The sequence below is a fragment of the Bombus terrestris genome, chromosome 7 (genome assembly GCF_910591885.1).
Source record: "Bombus terrestris chromosome 7, iyBomTerr1.2, whole genome shotgun sequence".
NCBI lineage: Eukaryota > Metazoa > Arthropoda > Insecta > Hymenoptera > Apidae > Bombus > Bombus terrestris.
In genome coordinates, this window is record NC_063275.1 from 19277606 (window position 1) to 19302775 (window position 25170).

The 25170-nt window shown below is 36.2% G+C and overlaps 1 protein-coding gene across 1 annotated transcript in view; it reads right to left on the reverse strand.

Annotated features, from left to right (window-relative positions):
• LOC100646417 overlaps positions 1 to 25170 on the reverse strand; it is a 71790-nt gene that overhangs the window by 23291 nt on the left and 23329 nt on the right. Inside the window, exon 2 of the mRNA XM_003396776.4 lies at positions 7474 to 7852. Coding sequence (XP_003396824.1) covers positions 7474 to 7558 — 85 coding nt within the window. The 5' untranslated portion in view covers positions 7559 to 7852. The remainder of the gene's footprint in view (positions 1 to 7473; positions 7853 to 25170) is intronic.

Consider the following 25170-nt stretch of genomic DNA (forward strand, 5'->3'; position numbering starts at 1 on the left):
AAAATGTCATTTGAGAGAGATTTTGTTATGAGTAACTGATGTATGGCGTGATCAATATAATTAATACGTTGTAGACAAAAATAGCATAGCGAAAAATAAAATTTATTCAAAGAGACGTAGGAGAAATATAAGCTATTAATATTTCTGTAAACATATTAGATTTTTCCAGAAATGCGTTACATATCTTATTATCAGGGATTCTAGACAATCGAACATTAATTGATAATTAAAAAACACCTAATAAAACGCCGCATTTTTTACGATAATACTGCTATTATTCAAAAATATAGTCGGATGATACTGTTACCATTATGTTACATTGAGGGTAATAATTAATACGATCGTAGCAGAGAAGGGAACAGCCAATTACCATAATCTAACTATTTACGAAGAATTTTCGCTACTTAAGTATTCTTATTCGTTCCTTATTGTGTTTGTTTCCCTTGTTCCCGAAAATGAATTTGATAGAGGAAAACGACGGAATTTCGTATAATTTAGAAAGTACAGTCAGAAATTTCGACTTGAAGTACAGAGATTATTACAATCTCTGATTTTCGTGATATTTTGCACTCCGATATTACGTATTCTATTCTACATTTGTAATTTTATCGGCGGTACAACAAAAATTACTTTTATCTAAAACGTAACAGCTGAAGTCGATACGTAATAGGAAAAATATTTTACGTTAATTCTCATACTATTTAAAAATAGTATATAAAATATCTCATTTGAGGGCTATGAAATTTCAGAATATTTGATGAAAAAGTAATCCTCTCCGTTATGCAATTTACACATATACACAAGGAATATTCGCGTAACATTAATTAATAAAAAAAAAAAAAAACGTTCCAATTTTACGATTATTTAAGATAAATAATATTAATACAATAGATCGAAATAGACTAGAAATTGGAGATAAAATTTCAAATCCTGTTAATGGTGTTGTAGAATATGTCAAAATTGAATAGAGATTTCAATTCATGCATAATTATAAGTATGAATCACGATTAAATTGTCCACCTGTAGCACGCGACGTACGTGCATGAATTGTGCGCACCATCCATCACCGGTAGATAATAGCAGGTATTGGATCCATGTGCTTTAAAGACACAGTGCTTTGGGGAAGGTGGGATCAAAATTGATCCGCTATGCATTATCGTTATTACATTAAGTGGGTCGGAGTATAACCCACTAAGCTTCAAAGGCTTATGCCGAGAATTGAGTAAAGGTTAGTTATTTATACCCTAGCTGGTGAACGCTAAAATCCAAAATTTCGAGAAAGCGGCTCAGAAACCGCTCAACGACATGTCTATAAAAATCAAGAAATTTCCAATTTTATGTATATATTATATGAAGTAAAAGATAGGAGCCGATGATTTTAAATGACCATTTTATATCCTACTTTATCGTAGTAATTGTCTGGTACAATCATGTGGTATTTAAGTACGACAGTTTACTTCTGTTTTGGGGGTTGCAGTTTTGAAGATATTTTTAATTCTATGTATCGAAGGGACGTAAAATATAGTTTTGTCATCCTGAACGTTTAAGCATTTTCTATTCTATTTTAGTAATCACCTAGTAGTTAAGTACACGCGTGTCTTATCTTTTACGGGGTTGTAATTTTAAATAGAAATAGAAGCACGAAGTATGCACGTTAAAGTGCATCTATTTCTGCCTAAACAAAAGAGACAAATATAACAGAAGCATCTCGAACCGCATACTTCGTACTAACATGTTAGTCTAACTCACGGTATCTACCTTTCGAGGTTTTCTGTTTTGTTTAACTTGGACGTTACTCGAGTGTCTGGTTACCTTGTGCATTCTTTGATGTTTTAATGTACATTTATAACTGGCAGTTCCCGAGATCTATGCGGTTCTCTTCGTGTGCAAGCGTTTTGTTTTAAACAAAAGTTTCATTTACGTGTCATTATGCGTGTATGAACATTTTTCTCCTCGCCAAACTTTACTTAATATCCGTGCAAAGCTTGCTATACACTTTGGGGTACTTTGCTAGGTTTTCTTTAGACAGGGTTGACAAGAAATTGATATGAAATTTAGATCACGTTGAATAATAAATAAATGTAAAGAATTGATGAAAATAAATTGACATAAAATTTAGATGACTAAATTCTATTAGCAAACAGGGCATGTAGAATCAGAGAGTAATTTATTTATCCTCATTTATCATTTATTTGATACTGAGAAAGTTGCATTCAAAACTCAATGTTTTAAAAATTCTAGTCAATAACCTTAATGAAGATCGAGCTACATAATTTCCTCTGCTTATATTTCCTAGATATCAATTTTTTTATATTTAATTAAATGTATCTTAGAATAAGAATAATAATAATTCCAATCTTTTAGCACCGATTAATTTAATCAATTTTCTATGTAGTTAACTTCATATAACTTTATATAACTTTTATATAACATTTAGATCCCTTACATTTATCACCGACTATTTAACTAACTATTTTCATCTTTAACTCAACATGATAAAAATGAAATTTAAATTGCTTTGGTTAGAACTGCTTCGAATAAAATTTGTAAGTCATGCGCAACTTGATTTTTAATTAAACAATTCGTATATACTACGGTCTAATATTATTTAAATATAACTGGAACAAAAGTAAGTTGCCATCATTTCCCATCTCTCTAAGATCCAGTTTTCGAGCTAACGTTCCCACAACGCGCTCCTGTTTAATAACGTAACGACATTGTAGAGCGATAATTAATGGCGGCTGTTGGAGAGTTAAAAAAAGAATGAATGAGAAATGATTACACCTTTGACGGATCATTAATGAAAATCTACTCGGCGGAAAGTCGAAGAACAGCATCGAATATTGTTGTCGGCAGCACAAACGACATTACTAAGCCGTGTAATTAGTAGTAAGTGAGGCGTTATTAGTAATTAATTTGCACGCTTTAGGGAACGAAGCCTGCAATCTTCATAATTCAAAATTTTATACGGAATTCGGTCAAATTGCGTGACCTGTTTCCCATCGTCTTCATTTATCTCGAAACCCTTCTCGTTCGCCCCCTTAAATCACTGAAAATGAATGAGGGGCCGAACAAAAATTAATAACTTCTTAAATTTGGCAGTCGAACTATAATTATTTGAGATAAATCTGTATGCTTCACTGAACTAATTAATAGTGAAGAGAATATGCAAAGTAATTTCCTTCCTGATTATTTCACTCTAATTTTCGAACAATTTTACGAACCTATTTCTATAATACTTTAGGCATTTTATATAGGTATGTTTTAGAAAATATAATAACGGCTTCAATGTATAAATTAATACAAAACTATATATTACATATAAATAATTGGAAATATTATTTTTAATTGATAATTTACAAGTTTGTAGAAGACAAAGCGATATTATTATATATTTTTGGAATTTTCACCTATGTTTGAATCGTTATTATTTGTGTTATTAATTGTTGATTCTGATCGTTAAGTATTATGCTAATGAACATTTCATCTATGTATATTCAACGCGATATTTGAGAACTATAAGTTAATTTTTATTTGTCTTTCGCATTTTAAATAATAATACTGCCTCATTTATGCACGAAGAATAAATAAAGATTAATATCCAATTGAAATTAATTCTAAGAAGAAAACACGTGAATTATAAAAAATCAAATGCATGTTTCATGATGTGATCAGTACAATAAAATAATGTAATAACAAATGAATAATATGATAAACATCTAACAAAAAAATAATATTTCTGTCCCTTAATTTTTGTCAGCAAATTTCCTAACTATTTTCAATCAAATGAACATCTTTTTATAAGGTTACCTGTATCTGTATCAAATAAAATAAAATAAAGAAAGAAATTTCGAGAAATATTAAATTCTAATAATAAATAAATACTCGATTATCTTCGCAATTTACTTAACCCATTAACGACTCAGCAACAGTTTGTCATAATTAAATTTCATAAAGAAATAGCAACGAAAGAAAACAATTAAGGGGACCTATTTGATCGTCAAGATGTTACAAAAATAGAATTCGTTAATGTAAATCGATTGGGAAAAATCTTATAATTAATTAAAAATAAAGACATTCTGCTACGATCAGTTAGAACAACGAACGAGTCGTGACTGCACACCATGTCAGTTCTTCAGAAGACATCCTCTGCTCGACTACCATAAGTCACGAACCAATTATAAGGGCGCCTTTGAACGGGTAAAAATCGGAGCCATTCGCGGTCCATCGACGCGGAGCCGCGTAACGACTAATAAGTAGCGCTTGCATTAATAATTAATTAGCGAGCTGTCGGCCAAGCGAGCTGACCAATTTCCATAATTCAACGACCACGGCAATATACAATATCGCGCGAGCCCTTTCGAACGTGAGGACCTCTAGCCCAGCAATAATGGCGAGGCCGATACTAATAATTACTGGTGGATTCGCACGCGAGTCAATTGCAAATTAGTCGGCGGCTGCGTATAATTGCCGAGTTTTTTGCCGGTGTCGAATCGTTAAGTTCCCCCGGCCTGCCTTGTATGGTAAACAGCCATTACGTCGCTCGAATAACGTTACGTGGGACGCGTTGTTCCTCCGGCGCGGCGCGGAGCCACGTGTACTTCCTTTTCCATTCTCCACCTCAGTCAAATTTTACGCATCGAGGATCGATTAAGCTGGTTTAACGTTCAAACTACCGAAGTAGTCAACCTGACCGATTCATAATTTTTCATAGCAGTTTTATATCTGATTTACAATGGAGCATTTATGGGGATTTGAGCGGTTTTTGTTGAAGTACGTAGGTATATTGTATGTATATGGGTATGGAGTTATTTCTTCCTTTGTTATTCGAATAACTAATTGTAAGGTGAACAAGTTATAATTTTTCGTAATAATTTCACAGATTTGCAACGCTGTATTTTTGGTGATATAAGTGATTTTTAGTAAACTTTGTATATAGATAAGGGATTTCCTTGTTTGTTACTAGAGCAGGTAAAAGTAACCAGTTCACAATTCTTCATAATAATTTTATAGATTGGAAATAACGTACTTCTGGGGATTTCAGATTGATTTTTCATAAAATATATAGAGAAATGTTTATTTGTTCCCTTTTTGCACTGCGTATTTTTCCATACAAATTCCATTTGAATTTCTTTCGTACAAGCTTCATCCTTCAATTGTTAATAGTTCTAGAGTAAGTACAAATTTCTAATTTTTCATATTATTTATCTAGTAAAAATAAAAGTAAATAAATAAGTTTGGTTGTCGCTAGTTTTGTGGAATTTTTGTTTTTATTAGGATGTAAAATTGGACGAACAACTTTGTTTTCATTCGCTACGGCGCTGGTTGTAGACGGTTTTGTTAATATCATATTATGTTTCAAGCAGATAGAAATTTCCCTTTTTGTCGAGTAGGAATATTCGTGGTAGAGTGGAGAATGGTGTAGTGGAGTGAAAATGCAAAAAAACGGGTTATACACGCCTGACGATTAAATAAGAACTCCTATATTTCAGATTTTTTAAGATCAACATAGGCAAAGTTAAATTCAAAAAGGGAAGTATTTAAATCTAGTAATCGCAACGATTTTGTTAAATAAATCGGAAAATATGACAAAAATATCCACGAATATTTATTACTACTAAGTTATGCATCAAGTAATCCTAAAAAGTTATATAAAACAATAAATAAATATATTAAAAAGTTTGCAATCGTTATTTTAATTAAAAGCCAGCCTGAACTACGAATTTTACAAACTTCCTCAACGCACAATCTGCAGTAACAAAATTTATCTTCTACAATTCAAACAATTCGAAGAATCAATTTCCTATTTTTCGAACATTTTTCCAGTCAAACAATAGAAATATTTAACAACTTTTATTCGCGTCCATTCGCTCGTTTATTCATTCGTGCAACTACAATTTAATATAGGGAAAAAAGAGAAAAAAAAAACGAAGAAAAAAGAACGCAGAATCGAGTCACGCAATTATTGACGTTATTATTTCTCCGGTTAATTAAAATAGCAGGGCTATGGTGGAGCGTGCGGCTCGAATAATTGCGACCGACGAATTGTTTAATTTGAATCGTCGTGAGTACGTGGAATTTAAATGTTCGCCGCTTTACACCCGCACGATTTGAATACCGGTGACCGGTGGTGGCGAGTCGAATTAAGGGAAAATCAGAAATGATTGTCACGTTGTCGAACCGTTGGATTATGTTCGACTTCGAGCTCGATGCCGTATGAATATTCATAGCGTTTCACCCCTTCGCGAAAAATTCCTAAGCAACCGACAGAACGGCCCACGAATGCTCTATATAATTAATCGTATGCGTCGGCACGTATCTGATAACCGGATGATCCTTAATTCAGCCGCTCTTTATTTTCGGTAACACCTCTCCCGCTGAGTATCGCGCGCGGAATTTCAAACAATGCTAGGGAATTTTTTATCCCCGGGGGAAAAAACTTCCTCCTCTTACCTCCTCGTTCGTTATTGAATCAACGCTGGAAACCGAGGCAAATACCAGCGTTCCTTTTTGCGATGAAATTGTAGAGATAGTAGAGATCGGAAACATGTTTGCATTGATTTAACACTGCTACTTTATTCCGTTGTCCAGACGAAGCTTTTTCCCATTTGTTCTTGTTAGAATATTTTATACATTGATCGTGTTATTCGATTGTATGCTTTTGATTTTTTCTCGAATATAAATAAATAGAAATGAAATGAAAGAGAAATACGTTACTTTAATTTTTGGTACGAATAAAATGTTATTTATATTTGTTTATCGAGTCTGCTTCTTGTTTAATTTAATTTATTCTATATTTGAATGTTACGCTATTCTAATTTTAGCTAGATTATTAATTCCCTCTTTCTGTCTGTCTGCCTATCTCTTTTAAAATAAATCTTCATACTTGTTGAAATAAAATCATTTTAACGGCCAACAAGTCTATTTTTCGGAATTTACTTTCTTCCGTAATTTATTCAACGAATAAAAGTGGAATAATTCTAACGGAGAAATTTAATAATCATTAAACTATCTTTACTAATTCTTCGAATTCGCATAATTACTCTCCGTGTTTCAAAGAAACCTTTTCCCCATTAACCGAAAGATGAAAAACTCATCCCTCTAGGCGGTCCGCAGGTTTCCATATTTCCCTTGAAAAAACTAGGAAAAATTGGAGGAGCAAAAAAAAGGGTATTCTTCGTAAAAATACCTAAAAAAAAATAAAAATAAAAAACAGTAGAACATAACGAAATATTTGTTCCGAAATCCGTGCCCAAAAATTCATTTCAATATCTTCTACGATATCCTCTAACCGTGCAATATATCAAGAGCACAAAAACAGTATTCACGTGGAAATTGGTTTCGACGATGTTCGCCAAGGTTTTTATCGGGCAACGTCTAGTAAGATGAAGTATAGTCTCGATCGGATGAATTAATCTCGGAGCCGTCAGGGGGTGTGAGACGGAAGCATCGAGTCCGAAAATTCGCACGTACCTCGAGTTTCGACGAGAGCCCAGCAAAGATTGGCCAAGGAGAAGAGCAGCAGAGAAAGTAGGTAGAGCGCGGCATCCCATCTCATCTTCGTTGTTCCGGATAGCTTTCTCGGTGGCTGCCTTCACTCTTCTCTCGCCCCTCCTTCACCGGTCGCGCTCATCTTCTATCATCCCCCGGCGCGTTTTCAACGGTGCACGCCGCGAAGGCTTCCGTGTTCCGGCTCGAGGACCGTACAGCACAGACCACCCTCCGAGTCGACGCCAAGCCGTGGAATACAAGGATGCGGGGAAACGGTGAAAAAAGAGCGAGAAGAACGCTCGTGTCAGCGTGCTCGGCTTCACAGTCGGTGCAAGGGTGCTTATCACCTGGCTGATAACACCTGCAAAACAAATAGCCACTGTAGTAAACAGAGGCTACGTTTTCTCGTGTAATTAACCTGCTGGTAATCCCAAGGTGGCGAGGAATTTGTTCTCTACTCCTCCTCTATCTTATATGTATATATAACTAGTCAGAAATTTGGAATATTTCTCACTTTTATTTATTATTGGATATCCTGCTGACTATGTTATTAACGCTAGAATTATTACCGAACAAAGCGCGAGCTTGTGTCAACGAAATTAAAATGAAAAATACGTAGAAGGAAATGTTTTATACATACGATAGCTGGAATTATAAATTTATAAAATACCTGAAACATCGTCGATTGATCATTTGCGATAAAAAATTCTGGTAGTTTTAGGGTCAATATACTCGGATGAATCGTTTCCCAGAAGCTAGGACTCATTGAAATTTTTCTTTAAGCTAAAGCGTCCTCTAGCTCATGTACCGCTATAGAAATATAATTTTACGGAGTAGTTATAATAATTTGTCTTGCGATATAATTTTGTTAATTTAAATCTGACGTCGATAAGCCGATAAAAAGAACTTCATTTATAATTGAAAGAAAAGTATTTCTTAAGAATTTACAAACATGAAATTGCCCTAATACCTATGTGCGCAGAGAAGTTTCCTAAGTCTGCTGAAACTACTGGTAGTTATTATTATGTTACAAGGTAGTTAGTTAAGAAATAAAGAGAACCAAACTATATATTCATCAACCCTCTTTTCTCGTATATTCAAATAAAACCACATAATAATACACATATTGAATAATACCAAAAAGTTAACTTCTCGAGAGTTCTATGATCCACGTTTCACCACAGTAGGAAACTTCCGTTTCATAATTCTGATTTTTTATGACATAAATTCATCCCCATCTCAAATCTACTAAATGTCTCGTAGTCTATAGGTTGGAGTGTAAGCATCCTACATACATATACATAGTTGTTTTACACTTCTATTTTTCTGTTTCTCGTTCTCCACGCTTTTTTCTCCAGCTTTTCTTTAGCGCCCTTAACGAGTCTCGTACGTACTGCGAAATTGAAATAAAAGCGGACGAACGAGTCCACGGTTTCCGCGCATAAAGCGGCTGATTTAACCGGATTCTCTCTCTCTCTTTCTCTCTCTCTCTCTCTCGCATGCGGAATTCATTTCTGCGGATTCGTTCCTGGATGTATCTATGGGAAGCGGTGCTCGCGGTGGTTACCTGCTCGCCGCCTCTATGAAGCGTCGTGAAATTAGTTTGCGAGGAAAATAAAAGGGAAATATGAGTGGAGATATTTAGTGGGTCGTGGATTAAGGGAAACATACCGTGGGGATCCTCTGTCCCTTCCTTTTTACGATTCCGAGCGGGAAAGTTACCCTCGCGCTCGAACAAAACTGAAGACAGGAAACCTATAGACGTGTGGAAAGAACGAATTGGACACGAGTTTTGAAATAAACATAATGTGTTACACATGCTAATATTCGGACGCAACAGTATCTGTTTGTTGCTTTGTATAAGAGGGGGTGATTTAAATATCGTGTTGCTTATATAATATGAATCGTTTCTTTCTAACAATAACGTGCAACAAAAGATCTTTAACAGAAAGGAGGTTGCTCACTTTATTTCCGAATTTCGATGCTGCCTTCTTTGTTATGTCATCGAATAATAATACTGCAATTTCACGATAACTTTTACCCTTTCCTCTATGTTAAATTGTTTAGTGTATTATGGAAATATTGATGTTAATTTCTTCTACAACATCTTTACAATTATGTAGAATAAATTTATTTCGCAATTCGGATAGTTTCTAAGAATTTTTATCGCGAAACGCAAACAAGTAAAATATGCAACGCGATATTTAAATCATTCGCTCTTTAACAACCAACAGAGAGAGAGAGAGAGAAAGCGAGAGAGCTTTTTTGAAATATTAATGTGCATAACTATAATATGTACATTGCAGAAACCTCTGTAGTTGGTTGATAAAATTATAAGTACAATCGAAAGATTGAAATGTAAATGTTAATTAATAATGAACAAACGATACAAGTGACAATTAAACTGCGATTGAAAGAGATAAACCTATAGCGTACAAATGAATAAATTTAACTAATCCAATACAATTTTTACCATTTATTCTTCCCCTAAATCTGTTAAGATAGTAAAGTGCTCATTTCTGACATTTACGCCATTTACTATTTCAATTCTGCTTGTTCAAAGGTTCAGTTATGTTTGATAAATAAATTGATAAATTAATATAGTAAAATTTATACAATAAATTTTGTATTTCGTATAATAAAGATACTTATGACATTGAATATGTAAAATTCTGCTCTAGTTGGCTGATAAGATTGGAAATACTAATTCTACTTGGAAGAAGACAATTCTATAGTAAAATTTGTGAGGTAAGCAACGTGTTTGGTTAAAAATATACTATGCTTTATCGCATTTGTAAATATGGGTACTTATATGATAGACGTAGTTAGATAAGTGGGAAGAATAACAAAACTGTTGTCTATCTTAATCAGTAGAATTCTCATATGTGGTACTATGGGTCTAGCATCAGAATTTTATATTAGGTCATCCCGTAAGTAAACGGTATAATTCTTTTAGGGCTGAATTCAAAACGTTAGACCTCGCGATGATAAAGGTTTTATAAGCAGGAATGGAATTTATAATATCCGGAATATTCTTACCATAAAGTATCTTAGAAATTGTGCTATACAACCAACGAGATTAGCAACTTATTATATTTTCAAAATAGTTACTTTGTTCCATGTTTATATTATACTCTACAAATAATTTTTATCTATATTTGTATAGTCCTGTGACACACCAATTAGTAATTTCAAAATATTTTACGCTGTTTTTTAATCCAATTCTTTTTTCTTCATTTTTTAATATTTTAACGTTGCGTAACTTTTTAATAAATGTAATTAAGCCAATCGAAAACTTATCAATCTCTACGTATATCACCGATCCTCAATTTCAACCTCACATCTCTCTAATTACATGTCAGAATACTCGCGTAAGTCACAAGATCGATCCCTGCTACTATCGCGCGCGAACAACTTTTCTAAGATCTCTCGGAACAGAGGCATTCGTCACGGTGCGGAATTGCGCAATCAAAAGTACCCGGTATTCCGCATCGTAAAGCATCCGTGAGTTCCCATAGTATCCCGTGAGCGAGCAGAATCCCTAGTGTGTCTCAGCTCGAGGATATCGTTCGGTGATCCATTAAACGATAACGACCATAAAGATACAGGTATAATAGAATCTTTCTTCAATTTCATCGCGGGCGTAACGTCGTGGCGCGGCGGCCAGTCGCGGATGGGCCGTTTTTGCAGCGATAAAAGTGCCTCTTTATCCGAACCACGGTGAACTTATTCCGATCCCGTGATCCTCGCGGCGCGATCCATGGGATTCGCCGACGCGTCTACGTGCACGACCGCCCTCGTGTTTGCCTTCCTCCTTATGCTAAATCCTCGACGTGGATCGAGAAGGGATGACTGGATGGGAGTTCTTTTCGATCTTCTTCAGGTGGCTTCGCCGATCCGGCGAGGCGGTGTTCGTCGCCGAGAAGAGAAAAGGACGGGAAAAGAAATGGAAACGAATAGAAAAAGAGAAAAAGAGAGGAAAAGAGCTGGAGAGAGTCTCGGTTAAGGAGTTGGAACGAAATTCCGAAAGTTCCTGCTCAGTGAAACAGGTCACGGAACGAAAGAGCCGTCGTGGAGGAACGGTGGCGGTCTTTAAAAAGTTTTTCCTAGCTCCATTGCGGCGAATCCGGCGCTGGGATGCCGCTCGGATTCCCCGGGGATAAAACAAAGGATAATCAGGTCGCTTTTTATTCTCTGGACGGGTTCTGTCGGGTAGTTGCGAAGCTGCCTCTGGAATTACCGGCTTCCGACCCTTCTTTTCCTGTCTTCGCCACTTCTAAGCTGCTCGAATTAGGCTACGTTAATCCTTCGATGCCTGGCCTTCGCTTCGAGTCTGCGGCAACCCAACAGTCAGAGAAGTATCGCTCTTCTTCTCCCTCCCTGTCACGAGACGTCTTCGTTAACGCATCCGTCTTTCGCCTTAAACAGACCACTTCTCGTTCATCGACGAAATTGGATTACGACGTGACGAGCCTCGCTTATGGTTTTTCGATGCATCCTGCGGTTGCTACCCTTTAACTTCGTACGCTGTTGTTTGCGGCGTTTGGTAGTTGTAGCGGTTTGCTAGGTGGTTTTTGACGTTGTATTTACTGATAATAGCGAATAGAGCAATTGAAATGGTAAACGATGTAAATGCCAGAAGCAAAGATTTGCAGTAGAAACAAAAAGACATTTCAGTTAATTCTGTCATTTATATTATTTATGTTTTGAACGTTCTGTATTTTCATCGTGTGTCGCCTTTGCAGATTCAGACGGAGAATAAATAGTAAAAATTATATGAGATTAATTGTATCGATTTTTTTCAACTATAATTTATTTCCTACGTATGATCATTGTATTTTTCGATAAATTATTAATAAATAATTTAATAATTAAAATAAATTAATCTATCACTTATAACTTTTTTCAGAATCTACATTTCTTTTCACTAGTAAAGTCCTTTTTATTCTTGTTGACCTGTTCCATTCCACGCGTTCGTTTCAAAATCAAAACCACTTCAACTTCTCATATATTGAGTGTTGCGGATGGTTATTTGGTTTGGTAATTACCAATTGCTCGGTTATCGTCGTTATACTTCAAATAAACGATATTGATTTAGAGTGTGTATGCGATAGAAACTTTTTGCTTCGTTATTTGGCTTGTAACGCAAATTATTTTCTTCATACGTTTTAAAGATGTTCATTTTGTTCGTGCTAATTTTCAGTATGCGAGCTGTTATTTAGTATAACTAGATAATTTCGATGATTTTCATTACTCGTATATGGTTATTTGATATTACAGTTTCTGACAGTTATGGTAGGTATCATGATCGATTATAAACGTGATATTACATGAATCCTTCATAATTGTTAATTTGAAATTTAGTTTACGATTCGGGTATCAGTTCCTATGGTACACAAAACGTTCATGTTTCGAATATGTTCTAATTTCAATATCGTATTCTATAATTAGTTGAAATATTATGATAGATATATATTACTAACTTAATTAGATTCTTTTTTTTTTCTATTCTATTAATGAATCGTACATTCTCGCGGTATGAAAATGAGACCTTAAAATCATTTCAATTCTGAGCATTTATGCATGGAACATATAATTTATTATTAATTAGTGGACAACGCTACTCGATTCATATAATTCATATTTTTGCTTCGTGGATGTTAAATGACTCAGTTTTATCGAAATTGTTCGATAGTCGCAGGAAATATACACAGCGATGCGTTATCGACTCTGTTTGAACTAAAATGTCCATCATTAATTCATTCATGAAGATAAGATAAGTTATTGCAACGAGAAATTCTTCCATCAAGAATCGCAGTGATACTGCACGATATTGAGAGAGTTTGTAAAACGTTTAATTAACTTTCGTACCAGAGAACTATAAAATTATACTAGAAAATAATGTCACAGAAAAAAGATCACTTCGATCATTTAATATGTCTCATCAAACGAAAAACTATAGCCATGAAAAAGATAATAATGAAACAAAAATTTGCAAGTCGGTGTCAAAAGAAAAAGAAGAAGAAAGAAAAGAAAAAGAAGGAAAGAAACGAAGAAGAAGAAAATAAAAATTAATACTATTTAATGTATTAATGATTGTATGCTGTACGCTTCTAATGAATAGCAGATTTTTTATTCAAACAAAAATAATTCCATTTCTGTTATTGAATTATCTTATATGGGCCGATATTAATATATTACGATATTCCTAATAGAAAGGAACTAATTTAATCTCTATAAAGAGATAGAAATAATAAAAATTTGTGGCATACCTTTCTTTCGGATTATATTCACTTTCGTCTCTAGCTTTCTAATCTTTTCAGTATGTTTTTAACGATTAGAACGTGTTCTCGGTGGAAACGACGAGAATCTTGCTATTACTGTTCGTTCGTACAACGTAATTGTCGTATTCACATCTCGCGATTTTAAAGGAAAGTTTCACGCACAAAGGAAATGCTAAGAACAAGGACTGGGTATTTTGTATTCAGGGCACGTTATTAACGGACGTAAGCACACCTTTAACAGAAGCTTTTTACACTCCTATATTCAGCACGCGACCTTAACAGTTCAACTATTCGGCAAATTCTCGACATCGTGCCGTAAGACCGTGTTCTGAATATAACAGTGAGAGCAGTTTCATTCATAAAAGAACAGAAAGCTTTAATTTTTTATAATTCTTGAATATCTACGTGTTTAAATATCAATTTACAAGAGAAAACTTTCTATTCTCTTACAACTTTCAATAGTTTTCCTATTTACTAACCTACATAGTATCGCTTTACCTTCTTCCCGTACTATGTATCATTGCTTGTAGTGTTTGGTATTTAGTAGTTATATGTTAGTATTTAGTTAGTAGTATTTGGATTGTAGTAGTTATTGATCAGGTAATATCACGTTTATATACATGTAAGTCACTGATAAACCAAGCTGATCGAGTTTATATTCTGAAAGTTTCGCAATTTTAGTACCAAAACAGTGTTTAATAGTGTTTAATTCTTCAGAAATTGAACGATTAATCTGAATGACGTGGATTAGTTTGGCTCTTTCGTGCCTCATTTTGCCAATTTGCTAGAAGAGATGAAACATTCTTTAATTTTGAGATGCACGCGGAAATTAATTCTGAACATGAACTATTTCCTGAAATGAGAAAAGTACCTTTTTCAGATAATTGATTCTCTTAAAAAATCAGAAAGTTGATTTCCTACAAAAGGAGAAGAAAACTGACGATGTATAATTTTGATATAAAATGCCTAAAAATTAGATCTACGGAATTTATTAATAAACAATTCCTTTTAAACTAATTTCTTTTCCATAAAATTGTTAAAAATCGAAAACAAAATATTTGCACGCAACATTTCTCTATATCAATTCGACATCTATTACTTTTTTCAATTTCTAGCGGCACATTACCATCATAAAACGATAGAATAGATGAAAATCTATCCATATCAAGTTTAAAGAATCGAGTAGTCAATTATATTCTTTTATTTCGTCCGATATGGTATTAGTAATATGCGATTAGACATTTTCATGATAAATACCAAAATATTTTTATAAAATCTCACCTCATGATAATTTCAATTCCGAAGCACAACGATAAAAATCCCAGAGTTCATAAAAAGTTCGTAGTTTATCTAACCCGATATAGAATTCCTCCATAAGTTATTTTCGTACAACGTCATATTCTCGCCCGTTCTATTCCGAAGGAGCTGTTTCGTCTGCCGTGAAATTTATGTTCCCGAAGAAGGAAAACAGCGACGCGCGTATCCAGAAACAATGCCAATACCTATACACGATGTTATCGTAGCCTAAGTAAGTAGCCGCTTGGAAAGTTCCGCTCCTTAATGACGATCGGATCTCGAACTTCGAGCTCGAGATCACCTCAACCGTAATGATCGAACTTGCGATCGAATCCAGCACGGTAGAAGTTGGAACGGTCAGTGTTACGACCAGCGGTTTCATGCCGTTTGGTTGGTAAGATTTCTCTCACACTCGCCAATAATCGTATAAACTCCGAAAACAATATCAATGGAAGAGGGTTTGATTCGATGGGAACCGATAAACGTTTGTAACAAAGATGGACTTGAAAACTGAACATTGACTTCTCTATACTTTTCTATGTAATATCCTTATCCAACAGACACAAGTTAGATTGGAATTGCTCCATAAAAAGATTTTTATTGAAAGAGAATTGTAGCTTTTAGCTACCGAGGGAATCGAAAGAATAAACAAAGCAGCAAAGATAGAGAAAACATATGTTTATGCGATAGCTGGGTTTTCAAATTATAAGATGGAGCGATTCATTTAATGTTTGATTGTTGGAAACGTGGTCTGGTTTGCCCATCTCGATGATGTCACCTCGTATCATGTATTATTGATTTACCAGAAATTAGGTACACATTCAACATGGAAACATTTCCAATATCTAGCTTTCATTTGATCAGGTTATTAACGAAGAATGTTAGTCGAAACTTTTTGATCAATTTACAGGTGAAAATTGTTCCGACTGTTTATTCATTCTGATTACTTCTTTATTAAATTCCGTGACTGCGAAAACAATTAAACGCACGTGTGCACTTAATAATGCACTGCTGACAGTTTGTTGATTGCACCCATTATATTTATTAACCGCTACATCGTCTACTGCTAGTACATTAAATACAATTTAATTTATGGACCAAGATATTAATTTGCCATTTCACCGTCTACATTTACAACCTTACGTACAATTTTATATCCCTATTCCGATTTATGTTTCAATTACTCCATACGATACGTTTAATTGCCTAAAAATAAACGACGTAGTGTCTTTTGTGGAAATTGTAGATGCTGCACAAATAAAGCGTTTGAAGCATCTATTGTTCAAAGCGAAGATTATCAAAAGATCATATATGAAATGAAAGTATTTAACTTTCAATGTACGTATTGTGTAATACAAGACAAGGTATATTATTTAGATAAAAGAATCTTCTTGCGTAAAATTGTAAGTTGTAGACTTGCAATCGTTACAATGTTATTAATTGTAATCTACAAAATTCATTTATGGTATACAATCATTTTTGTCGTTCAATCGTTCGAAAGATTTCTTTCAATCGTAACTATACTTTCATGTGTAAATATTGAGCATACTCCGATTCTCGAGAAACAATTTCACAAAAAACGATCAATCTGTCTTGCCAATTTTTTTAAAATACCTTCAGTAACGAATTATTCTTCTATCGATTCTACAGTAAAAGCCCATCGATAAAATGTTAAGAGCCATTCTCTATCAATGATAACAAAATTAAACCATCAACGCAATTTTATTAGCGCACGATCTACTGCACATTGTACGGGAATTAGTGAAAATATTAAAAATATCAGAAACCTCTATCTCTTTAATGTTCGATGTTAACGCGAATGTCAAAAAACCCTCGATATATATTTAATTTAATTTATACTATTTCCCACATATTTAACAACCACGTATACCTAATATTCCTTATGGTATTTGTTCCAATCACACGTATACGGATTCCTGTCTACTCTCGAACTTCCCGACGTGTACATACTTTCGAGTCAATAGGGGCCTAACAAATAGAAGAGCACACTCTATCTGACCGAACCGCGCCGGGGACGAAACGAAGCTCGCCCAGTTGAACAAATTTCCGTTTCCGTACAAGTGCGCGTAATTTGAATCTTTGAACGGTAATTGGATAGTTTGAGATACTCCCGGCCTCGGTCCAACAAGTTACTTAGTTTAACTACTTTATTGCCTGTGTACACGGTTGCCGGCCAACGGGAAAGATCGAAGTCGTTCGGCCACGCTGCTTTTCGTCGCTTACTTACAATTAGCTGCTTCTAATTGCAGCCACGTTTGATCGACTTGGCCTAACTTTCCTCGTTCTTCGTTCGACCGTTCGTTCGCTTGATTTCTTCCGTGGCCGACTTCGAGTTCCGAGGTGGAATTAAATCTAGGGAAGGCTGAAGAACTTGATGAAGCAATCGTAGCGAGAATATCGAGTCACGATCGAACAGATGATAAAGAAAAGATGAAATTTATGTTATGGCTATTTTAATCTCTCAATGTTTTAAACGCATATCATAATTCTATTTGGAACAAGATACTTGTTTTTTTGTAGCGGAACAGACAAATTATTAGGTTGTCCGAAAAGTGTCTTTCTTTTATAGACACGTCTTTTACAACGACGCATCTTTATACGAACGTGAAACCTAATCTGTCGAACGTTGTAATCTTTATCTTGATAGAACAAAATGGACCATACGTAATTCGATAAAATATTATAAAACGGGAAATGTTGTGCAGCCATTATTTCCTTATAAAACGAAAGAAACTTTTCGGACGACCTAATATTCTGTGATATATTTAAATGTATTCATCCTGCTACTTTTATGCAACTGAACTAATATCATTAGGGAGATTTCGCAAATAAATTGTATAAAATACAGCTCATTTGATTCTATTGAATTTAAAAGTTATGTTTTTCTTTCTATTGTGTTATAGTATACAAATTCAATGAAAATTATGTATTTACAGGTTAATATAGAAACACTTTCGTTTTTGTTCAAATAAATCGACTACGAGAAAGAAAAGTTTGACTTTTGAAAATATTAATGTCGATTTTAAGCGTTATCGATACTACGTGTTCAACGAATCTCGTTTCTTTATTCTACAAATAATCGCATAGCGAACGTTCAATGTCGTATTGTATCTCATTTATTACATCACCAAGACACTGGACTTTGTATAGCGATAATTTATTGACGACGATGCATGACACGGAAGTTTTAAACAATATTTCCTTGTGACAAAGAAATCGCACGATATAAAACCTGCAGTATAAATTACATTTATGATAACACAGTATTTTAGTAATACTTTATAAACATCTTCAATTTCCTAACTCACTAAAGCAAAATTTCAACTTCGTATAATACGATTTCATTTAATAAACTTGGACGAAACTTGTTAGATTCGTGGTACAAGGTCTGGAACGAGGTTAACAAGAAATAAGGCAGTGCACTCAATCTGTTAATTCTATTGAAGCGATGAACTTTCTCTGTTAAACCGAGATTGAAATACGCATTTTCGAATAGTCTAACCTAGAGAGGTGAGAGTCGATTAAAAATAGGGAACCAAGAGACACACATATATATAGAGAGAGAAAGAGAGAGAGACAAAGAGAGAAAGAGAGAAAGAGAGAGAAAGCAGGTTTCAGGTGCGGGATCGATCTGTTCGAGGAGCTAGCCGAAGGAACGGCGAAGGCGAACGGGTCAGAGACAGGCTAGAGGATAATTTTAGCGGCAATTACCGCATCCAATTGGAAGTTGAATAGACGAAAACGACCTTAGACGTCGTAAAAGAGACGACACGCTCGCTGGAAAACAAGGACCGTTCCCTGTGAATTAGAAAAGCTACCGAATGAAATTCGACTGCAGTGAGAAAACGTTGGGGCCAAAAGCGAGCTTTCTTCCTTTTATCTAACCCAGGGCCAAGTCATGGAGGGTCCCCTTCAAATTGGATTAGGCTCGTTAGTTTCGTTATCAGTTATGTAAACACACGACCTGCCTCTTTCTTCGTTTCTTTTCTTTCGCGCCTTCGATCGTCAGTGCCGAGTTTCTCTTCTTCTCAATTCCATCACGCTTCTCACGTTTCCGTAATACGCGGCACTGCCTGTTTCGATCCTGGTCGCGTGATTTGCCGTATCGGCAGTACTTTGTAATTATCAAATTTATAGAATTACGGTGTGCACACACCGATAGGGTTCGCGCGAATTTATGGCCTGTCGATAATTGAATGAGTCCGTCCCCGCGACGGACCAACTTCGAAATTGAGTTGGTTTCGGTAAATTATGGATATACACGTATCAATCGATTTTGTATTCATTAGCGTAATGAACGACAGAATTCTGTTAATATAGCCATGACCGAGCGGAAATTCCGCTTCGTTAAAGTGGCACCCCGGTTCTACCTGTTTTAATCCAATGTTTTTCCGCCTGCCGCTGTATTTAACCGAAGGAAAATCGAGTTCGTTGTCTCGCCGATTTATCAATTTAATGTGAAAAACGTTAAATCGTCTCGGAGAATTGAATTCCACTGATCCTGATGAGCCACCTGATCTGATTGCGACGAGATTGCGTTCGATCTGACCTAATCTGTGCCGCGAATTTCCGGTTTAGTCGGTCGAAAATCCATTATATTATAGCGCCGAATTGGAACTTCAACTTTTCAACCTCGCTTTATGTCTATAGAATACTTTCGATTTCTCAATTATCCGCGTTAAAATATACATTTTTACGATCTCGTATACCGTCGATGTATCGTGTAACCTCGCAACTGATTCACGTTCTACGCAACCTACAAGTATTATAATTTTCCATCGACAACGACGTACTAGGATTTCCTGTCGACCTCTCCACGATGCGCCGGCATCGGTTCGTTTCCAGAGATCTCCTCGTCACTCCAATCACGGTTGATTGCGTATTCTTGCACGGGACGCGATGGTGGACGTCCGTCGTTATTTCGAATTAGCCCGGATACCCCTCGGAGCTCGCTGGAAAAGCTCGTTCTCCGACGATTTATCGAAATAGAACAAGCGTAACGAAGAGCTGTTCGAGCCGGGAAGGGGAAATTGCCGCGAGTTCCTTGGCTCGACAATTTAACCGTATCCCGTAAATAACGAACGAATATCCGGAACGGCAAGTAAAGCGTTCGCCAAACTGGCTGTTTGTCGACCATGGAACTGGCTGCAGCCAAGCCAAATTCTTCGATGACTCGAGCAGATATGCGGGCCCTCTTTATATCCAACAGTTTGTCCAATTTCGTATCCCTCGCGATTCCTTCACGTCGTCCGCCAACGTTCCTTGCCTTTATACGTTCACGCCGACTTCTTGCTCTGCCTCTCCGGAGTCGACGTCACCTTTCCGTTGTCTCCCTTTGTCCGGGATCTTTTGTTGCTCTTAGCCTCCCAACGGTGCTACACAGCGAGAGTCGATTATATTGTCTCGCGATTTACTGACGCGACACTTCCCTACCTGGTTCTCCTTTCCGCGCAGTTCTGTTATTTCGGTTCTCCGTTCGACACCGGAATCATTTCCATTCACTTATGGATATGAAAGCATCGAGCTAAGAGGTTCTCTCCATTCTGTTCTCGGAATGAATGAATACGCGCCTCGATTTTGAACGCGTTTTGTTTGGCTTTATGTGACACGTGTAGCGTGACTGCTCGCGCTGTTCTTTGGCCGAAGAGAACGCTTTGAGAGAGTACAGGCAATTCGCTTGTCAAGTAAGCTACGTCTACTTTCCCGGAATTTGTTAACTTATCGACGAATTTCTTTGCAGCGATATCGTTCGCTGATATTAACGTAAGAAATTCCTGAAAATTGTCGAATAATTCTGAGCAAACTGTAGAAGCGTAACTTTCATCATCCTATTAATCGTTATTATTATTATATGTTTATCGCAGTAGAACATGCATAACTGTATAATGTACGAAATTATCGATTAATTAAATTATACGTTAGCGATAGCTGGCGGCAAATTACAAGCTGAGATTGCTATTAAATCTAATCCGAACTATGATTAAGCTTCAGGAAAATTCATAATAGAGCTGTATCAACGATTTATTGCTCGCAGAAATAGGAAATTCTGCAAAGGATGAACCATACATCGGGCGTTATAATAGAGAACAAAATTTGCTACGGAATTTGCATGTTCAGTCTTGCTATAAAAAAATAAATCTACGAACTTCCTTTGCCTATTAGAGAAGGTATTATAACCGAAATAATTAATATTTTTAATGAATGCGAGCAAACCATGCGAAAAGCGATGCTCGTTATGCCGGAAAAAATCTGTAATTATCTCGAGCAGGAAGCCTTTCTTTTCCCGTTCGATTCGACAAAGGACGAATTACAGTTTCGTTGAAAAGAAAATAAAGAAAAAGATAGAAAAATAAGAAGAAAGCAAAAGAAAGAAACATACGACTCTTTCCAATTACGCGAACAAACCTCTATTGTTGCAAAAATATCGAGAAATGCGTTTCCCTGAGAGGGAAAGTAGTTTCAATTGAATCTATTAAACAATATTCTTTGTTGGCCCCATTGTTATTGGATTTCGCCCGCATTCTAACGAGGAATGAATATTAAGGCTGCTTTGAAAGTCAAGTGTATCGCAGGCTGGGCAAATCAATTAATCGAATCGCGGTAAACGCACGGCCAAAGAACTCTTGCTTTCGATTGTGACGTGATACAGTCGGTGGTGGCTTTTGTAAAATTCATTCGACGCCCGATCGAAAATAATGGAATCAATTAAACGACGAATAGAATGGGCCGATAGACAGAGGAAGAGAAAGCCCGGGGAAAAAGATAGAAATGTTACGTTCTTACGATTCGGCTGACCGATTCCGAAGGAACTCGATGGAGAATTCGCTCGGACAATATTTTCACGATTGGCGAGGATCGAACGGCACCCCGTCGAAACGCCGGCCAAAGCTTTACGCTGAATTTATCGCTTCGCCGATATTTGTATTTGCATAGTCTCCTCGCGTATATTTATTTAGAAACGTTGGCGCGCAAGAAAATATATCGTCCGTCGGGGCGCGTAGTTCTCGCACGGTCGTTCCAACCCCTATCGTTCGAAAATATTTCGATTCGACGTTTCGTAAAACGGGTGAAAAAGGGAATAAAGAGCAGAGAAACGGAAGGTTGAGGTGGGGAAGGAAAAAAAAAATATACAGACGGAGAAAATTGTACGAGTGAGTGGAGAGCCGGTAGCGTTTCGCAAGCTCTCTCCTGTTGGAAAGAGAGAAAAGGGCTTGGAGAATCGTGGCGCGGCATCAATCACCATTATCGGGTTCCTTATCTCGCTAGACGTCACAATTAAACGAATCGAGGGACATTTTTCTCTCTTCTCCTACCATCTAAACGCGGTCTTTTGTATCGTGCCAGGGCACAAAAGAGCATAAAGAAGGACGATCAAACAATATGGCAACAACGGGACCGGAAGAGGCCTGGCCGGATGTCCAGGAATTCGAGCAGCGAATCTTTGCTAATTCGTGCAGGAAAAAATCCTTCGAACCAGTGGGTGGAGAATCTCTCTTGATCACGCCGAAAAATTGTCCACGAAAGGAGGAGAAATCGGATTGAAGGGAACCGACGAGGAAACGATGTGCCCGTACCAGTCTGGGGAACAAAGTGGATAAAGGGTGGCACATAAACGAGAACGGAAGCTCTGGAAATCCTGCAGGTGTATAGAGTGAAACACGACTCGATGGTAAGAACGAGAAATGAATTATTTCGTGTACAAAGATAAGCCGGAAATGAAGTAAAATAAGTCTCGTTGTGAAGTATGTAAATAAATTGGCTGTACATCATGAATATTAAATATAATTTCAGTCAGATCAATGTATCTATGTGTCGTGCCTATGTGAATCTTAGTAAATAAGTATGATGGGAATAATAAATTGATGGAAGATTTTCTTGAACCTTCGTTTCATTGACATATGATTTTGTATTTAAAAAAAAAAAATTGATTTAACCATAGTACTTGTAGAACGTTACACGCGTACTGAGATTTACCTCTACTTTTGAATCTATGACTACAAAAATCTAGCTATCGAAAAGTAAGAAAATTTCCATGACTTTATTCGATCGAAACGTGATATTGTTTCATTATTAAGACGCCCACTTTTCGATTCCATTTTGACTGTCAACGAAATAAAACATGCATCTTTATCTGTATTTGCCGATAGAATAAAAGTCCACTTTATCCCAACCATGTATATCCTTACAACGTAACGACACGATATCTTCTTGCACATTCAACATGTTTGCAAGTTAAAATATGATAAAATGAATTTTTATTATACAGACACAAATACTTTATACTAATTCGCATTCGTTCGTACAAATACAGATTATTTTTGTTTATTTGAATATCTTTCATATATTTTCTTTTCTGTATACGAACAGTTTCGTACGTCTCGGACATCCTAAACGAAAAAGACTCGTTCTACGAAATCCAAGCAATATTTATCTTTATCCTAAAACTCCTAAATCAAGTTGACGTACGATGGAAAAACATGAAATCGTCGGTTTAAAAAATGTATTTCATGACTGTATTTGCGCAAAGTTTGTAGAAAGAATCACCCTTCGGTCGATTCCGCGAGGAATTACTCTTCACCCTCGCATCATCTGGCATCGGGTCGGCGCAGCTTGCGAACAGGGAATAACGATAAAATGGAAGTAACAAGGGAGTCGGTAGTGTATCCGGGAAGCTGAGGAGAAGCCGAGGAGGATCTCGAAAGTAGTCCCCGGGAAAGAAGGTGGCATGGCTCTCTGCTGGGTAATAATAAATTGAAGAGTGTCTCGCAAAAACCTTCGAGTTCGCGGGCTTAACGTGTTCTCGGAGATGGAGGGCTGCGCGAGCGGAGCCAAGCCAGAAGGGCAAGGGGAGGGGTAGGGGATCGAAACTTCCCTTTTGACGTTTGCCACGTTAACCGTTATGACAGATTGTCTTTCGACCAGGAGAGCTTGTAATGAACTTTAATTACCGAAAGCTGTCGCGCTACGAGTGTCACGACTCTTGTGCATTGATGTTATCGTTTGACGGTGCACTATTACCAAGGAAATCATTTTCTTGCGAAATAATAACATAATTTTTCCGATAGGCTGAAAAATATCGATCGATACTTTCAACGTTGATAGCAGAACCGTTTATATTTTATGTTTCCCATTATAATCTTTAATAAACTTTCTCATTATATTTTTTATTATAATTTCCATTATATATCTTACTATATCGTATAAATCTCGATAGAAAGAGAGAAAATTTCGTTTTTCACCTTTAATCATAAATTCTCTAAAGTCCTGGGTGTAATTTAAAGCTCTCCTCTTCATACATAACTAAACTCAAAGATGGTACGGACAAAAATGCAAAAAAGCAGATTTTCCGTTTCAGAAGTAACGGATAGTCACGTCCAAACTATAAATCTAAACCATGCGAAAAAAAAAGATTAAAAATATTGCTCAAGTCTGTTGAAACAGACAGCATCACATAATTCAAATATATCAACGATACTGAATATCTCTGGAAATTTATACTCGAACGAGACTCGAGTAACGTAGCTATTCATCAAGCGTATAAATTTTTGTCAAAAATCAGAGGATTTATATAATATACAGGTTTCACTTTGATGTCCATCGATTCAATAGAAATGTTTTAATCAGGAATCCTTAAAACTGTGTAAGCCTAGTCGCGTCATGGGCGCGTATAGCCCGTGCCTAAGCAGAAAAGTTTCAGCCTGGACAATTGAATTCTTCACAATTAATCGAATGAACGGCAATCGACTCGTCGGAAGAAGATCAGGAACGATTTGGGGCTTCGTGAAGCTTAATTATTTTACAGTCGAGAGCGTCCTTCACTATTGTGCACCCTCTCCGAAATCCTGTGGGCTCCTCTTATCGAATTCTCCAAGCCAGTTCTGGTTGCTCCTATGGGAATCCTTTAGAAGCACCGAAATCTTAAGCTATCCCAATTTAATTATCTGCCCTTGATTAATGGATAATGCCGAACTCTTTCTGCTCCTTCAAACTGAAACGGATATCTTGTTTCTCATTCATTTGTCTCCCATTCATCATGTTTATGCTAAACATGCAACCTACGGCTGTGTTTGGATATTGT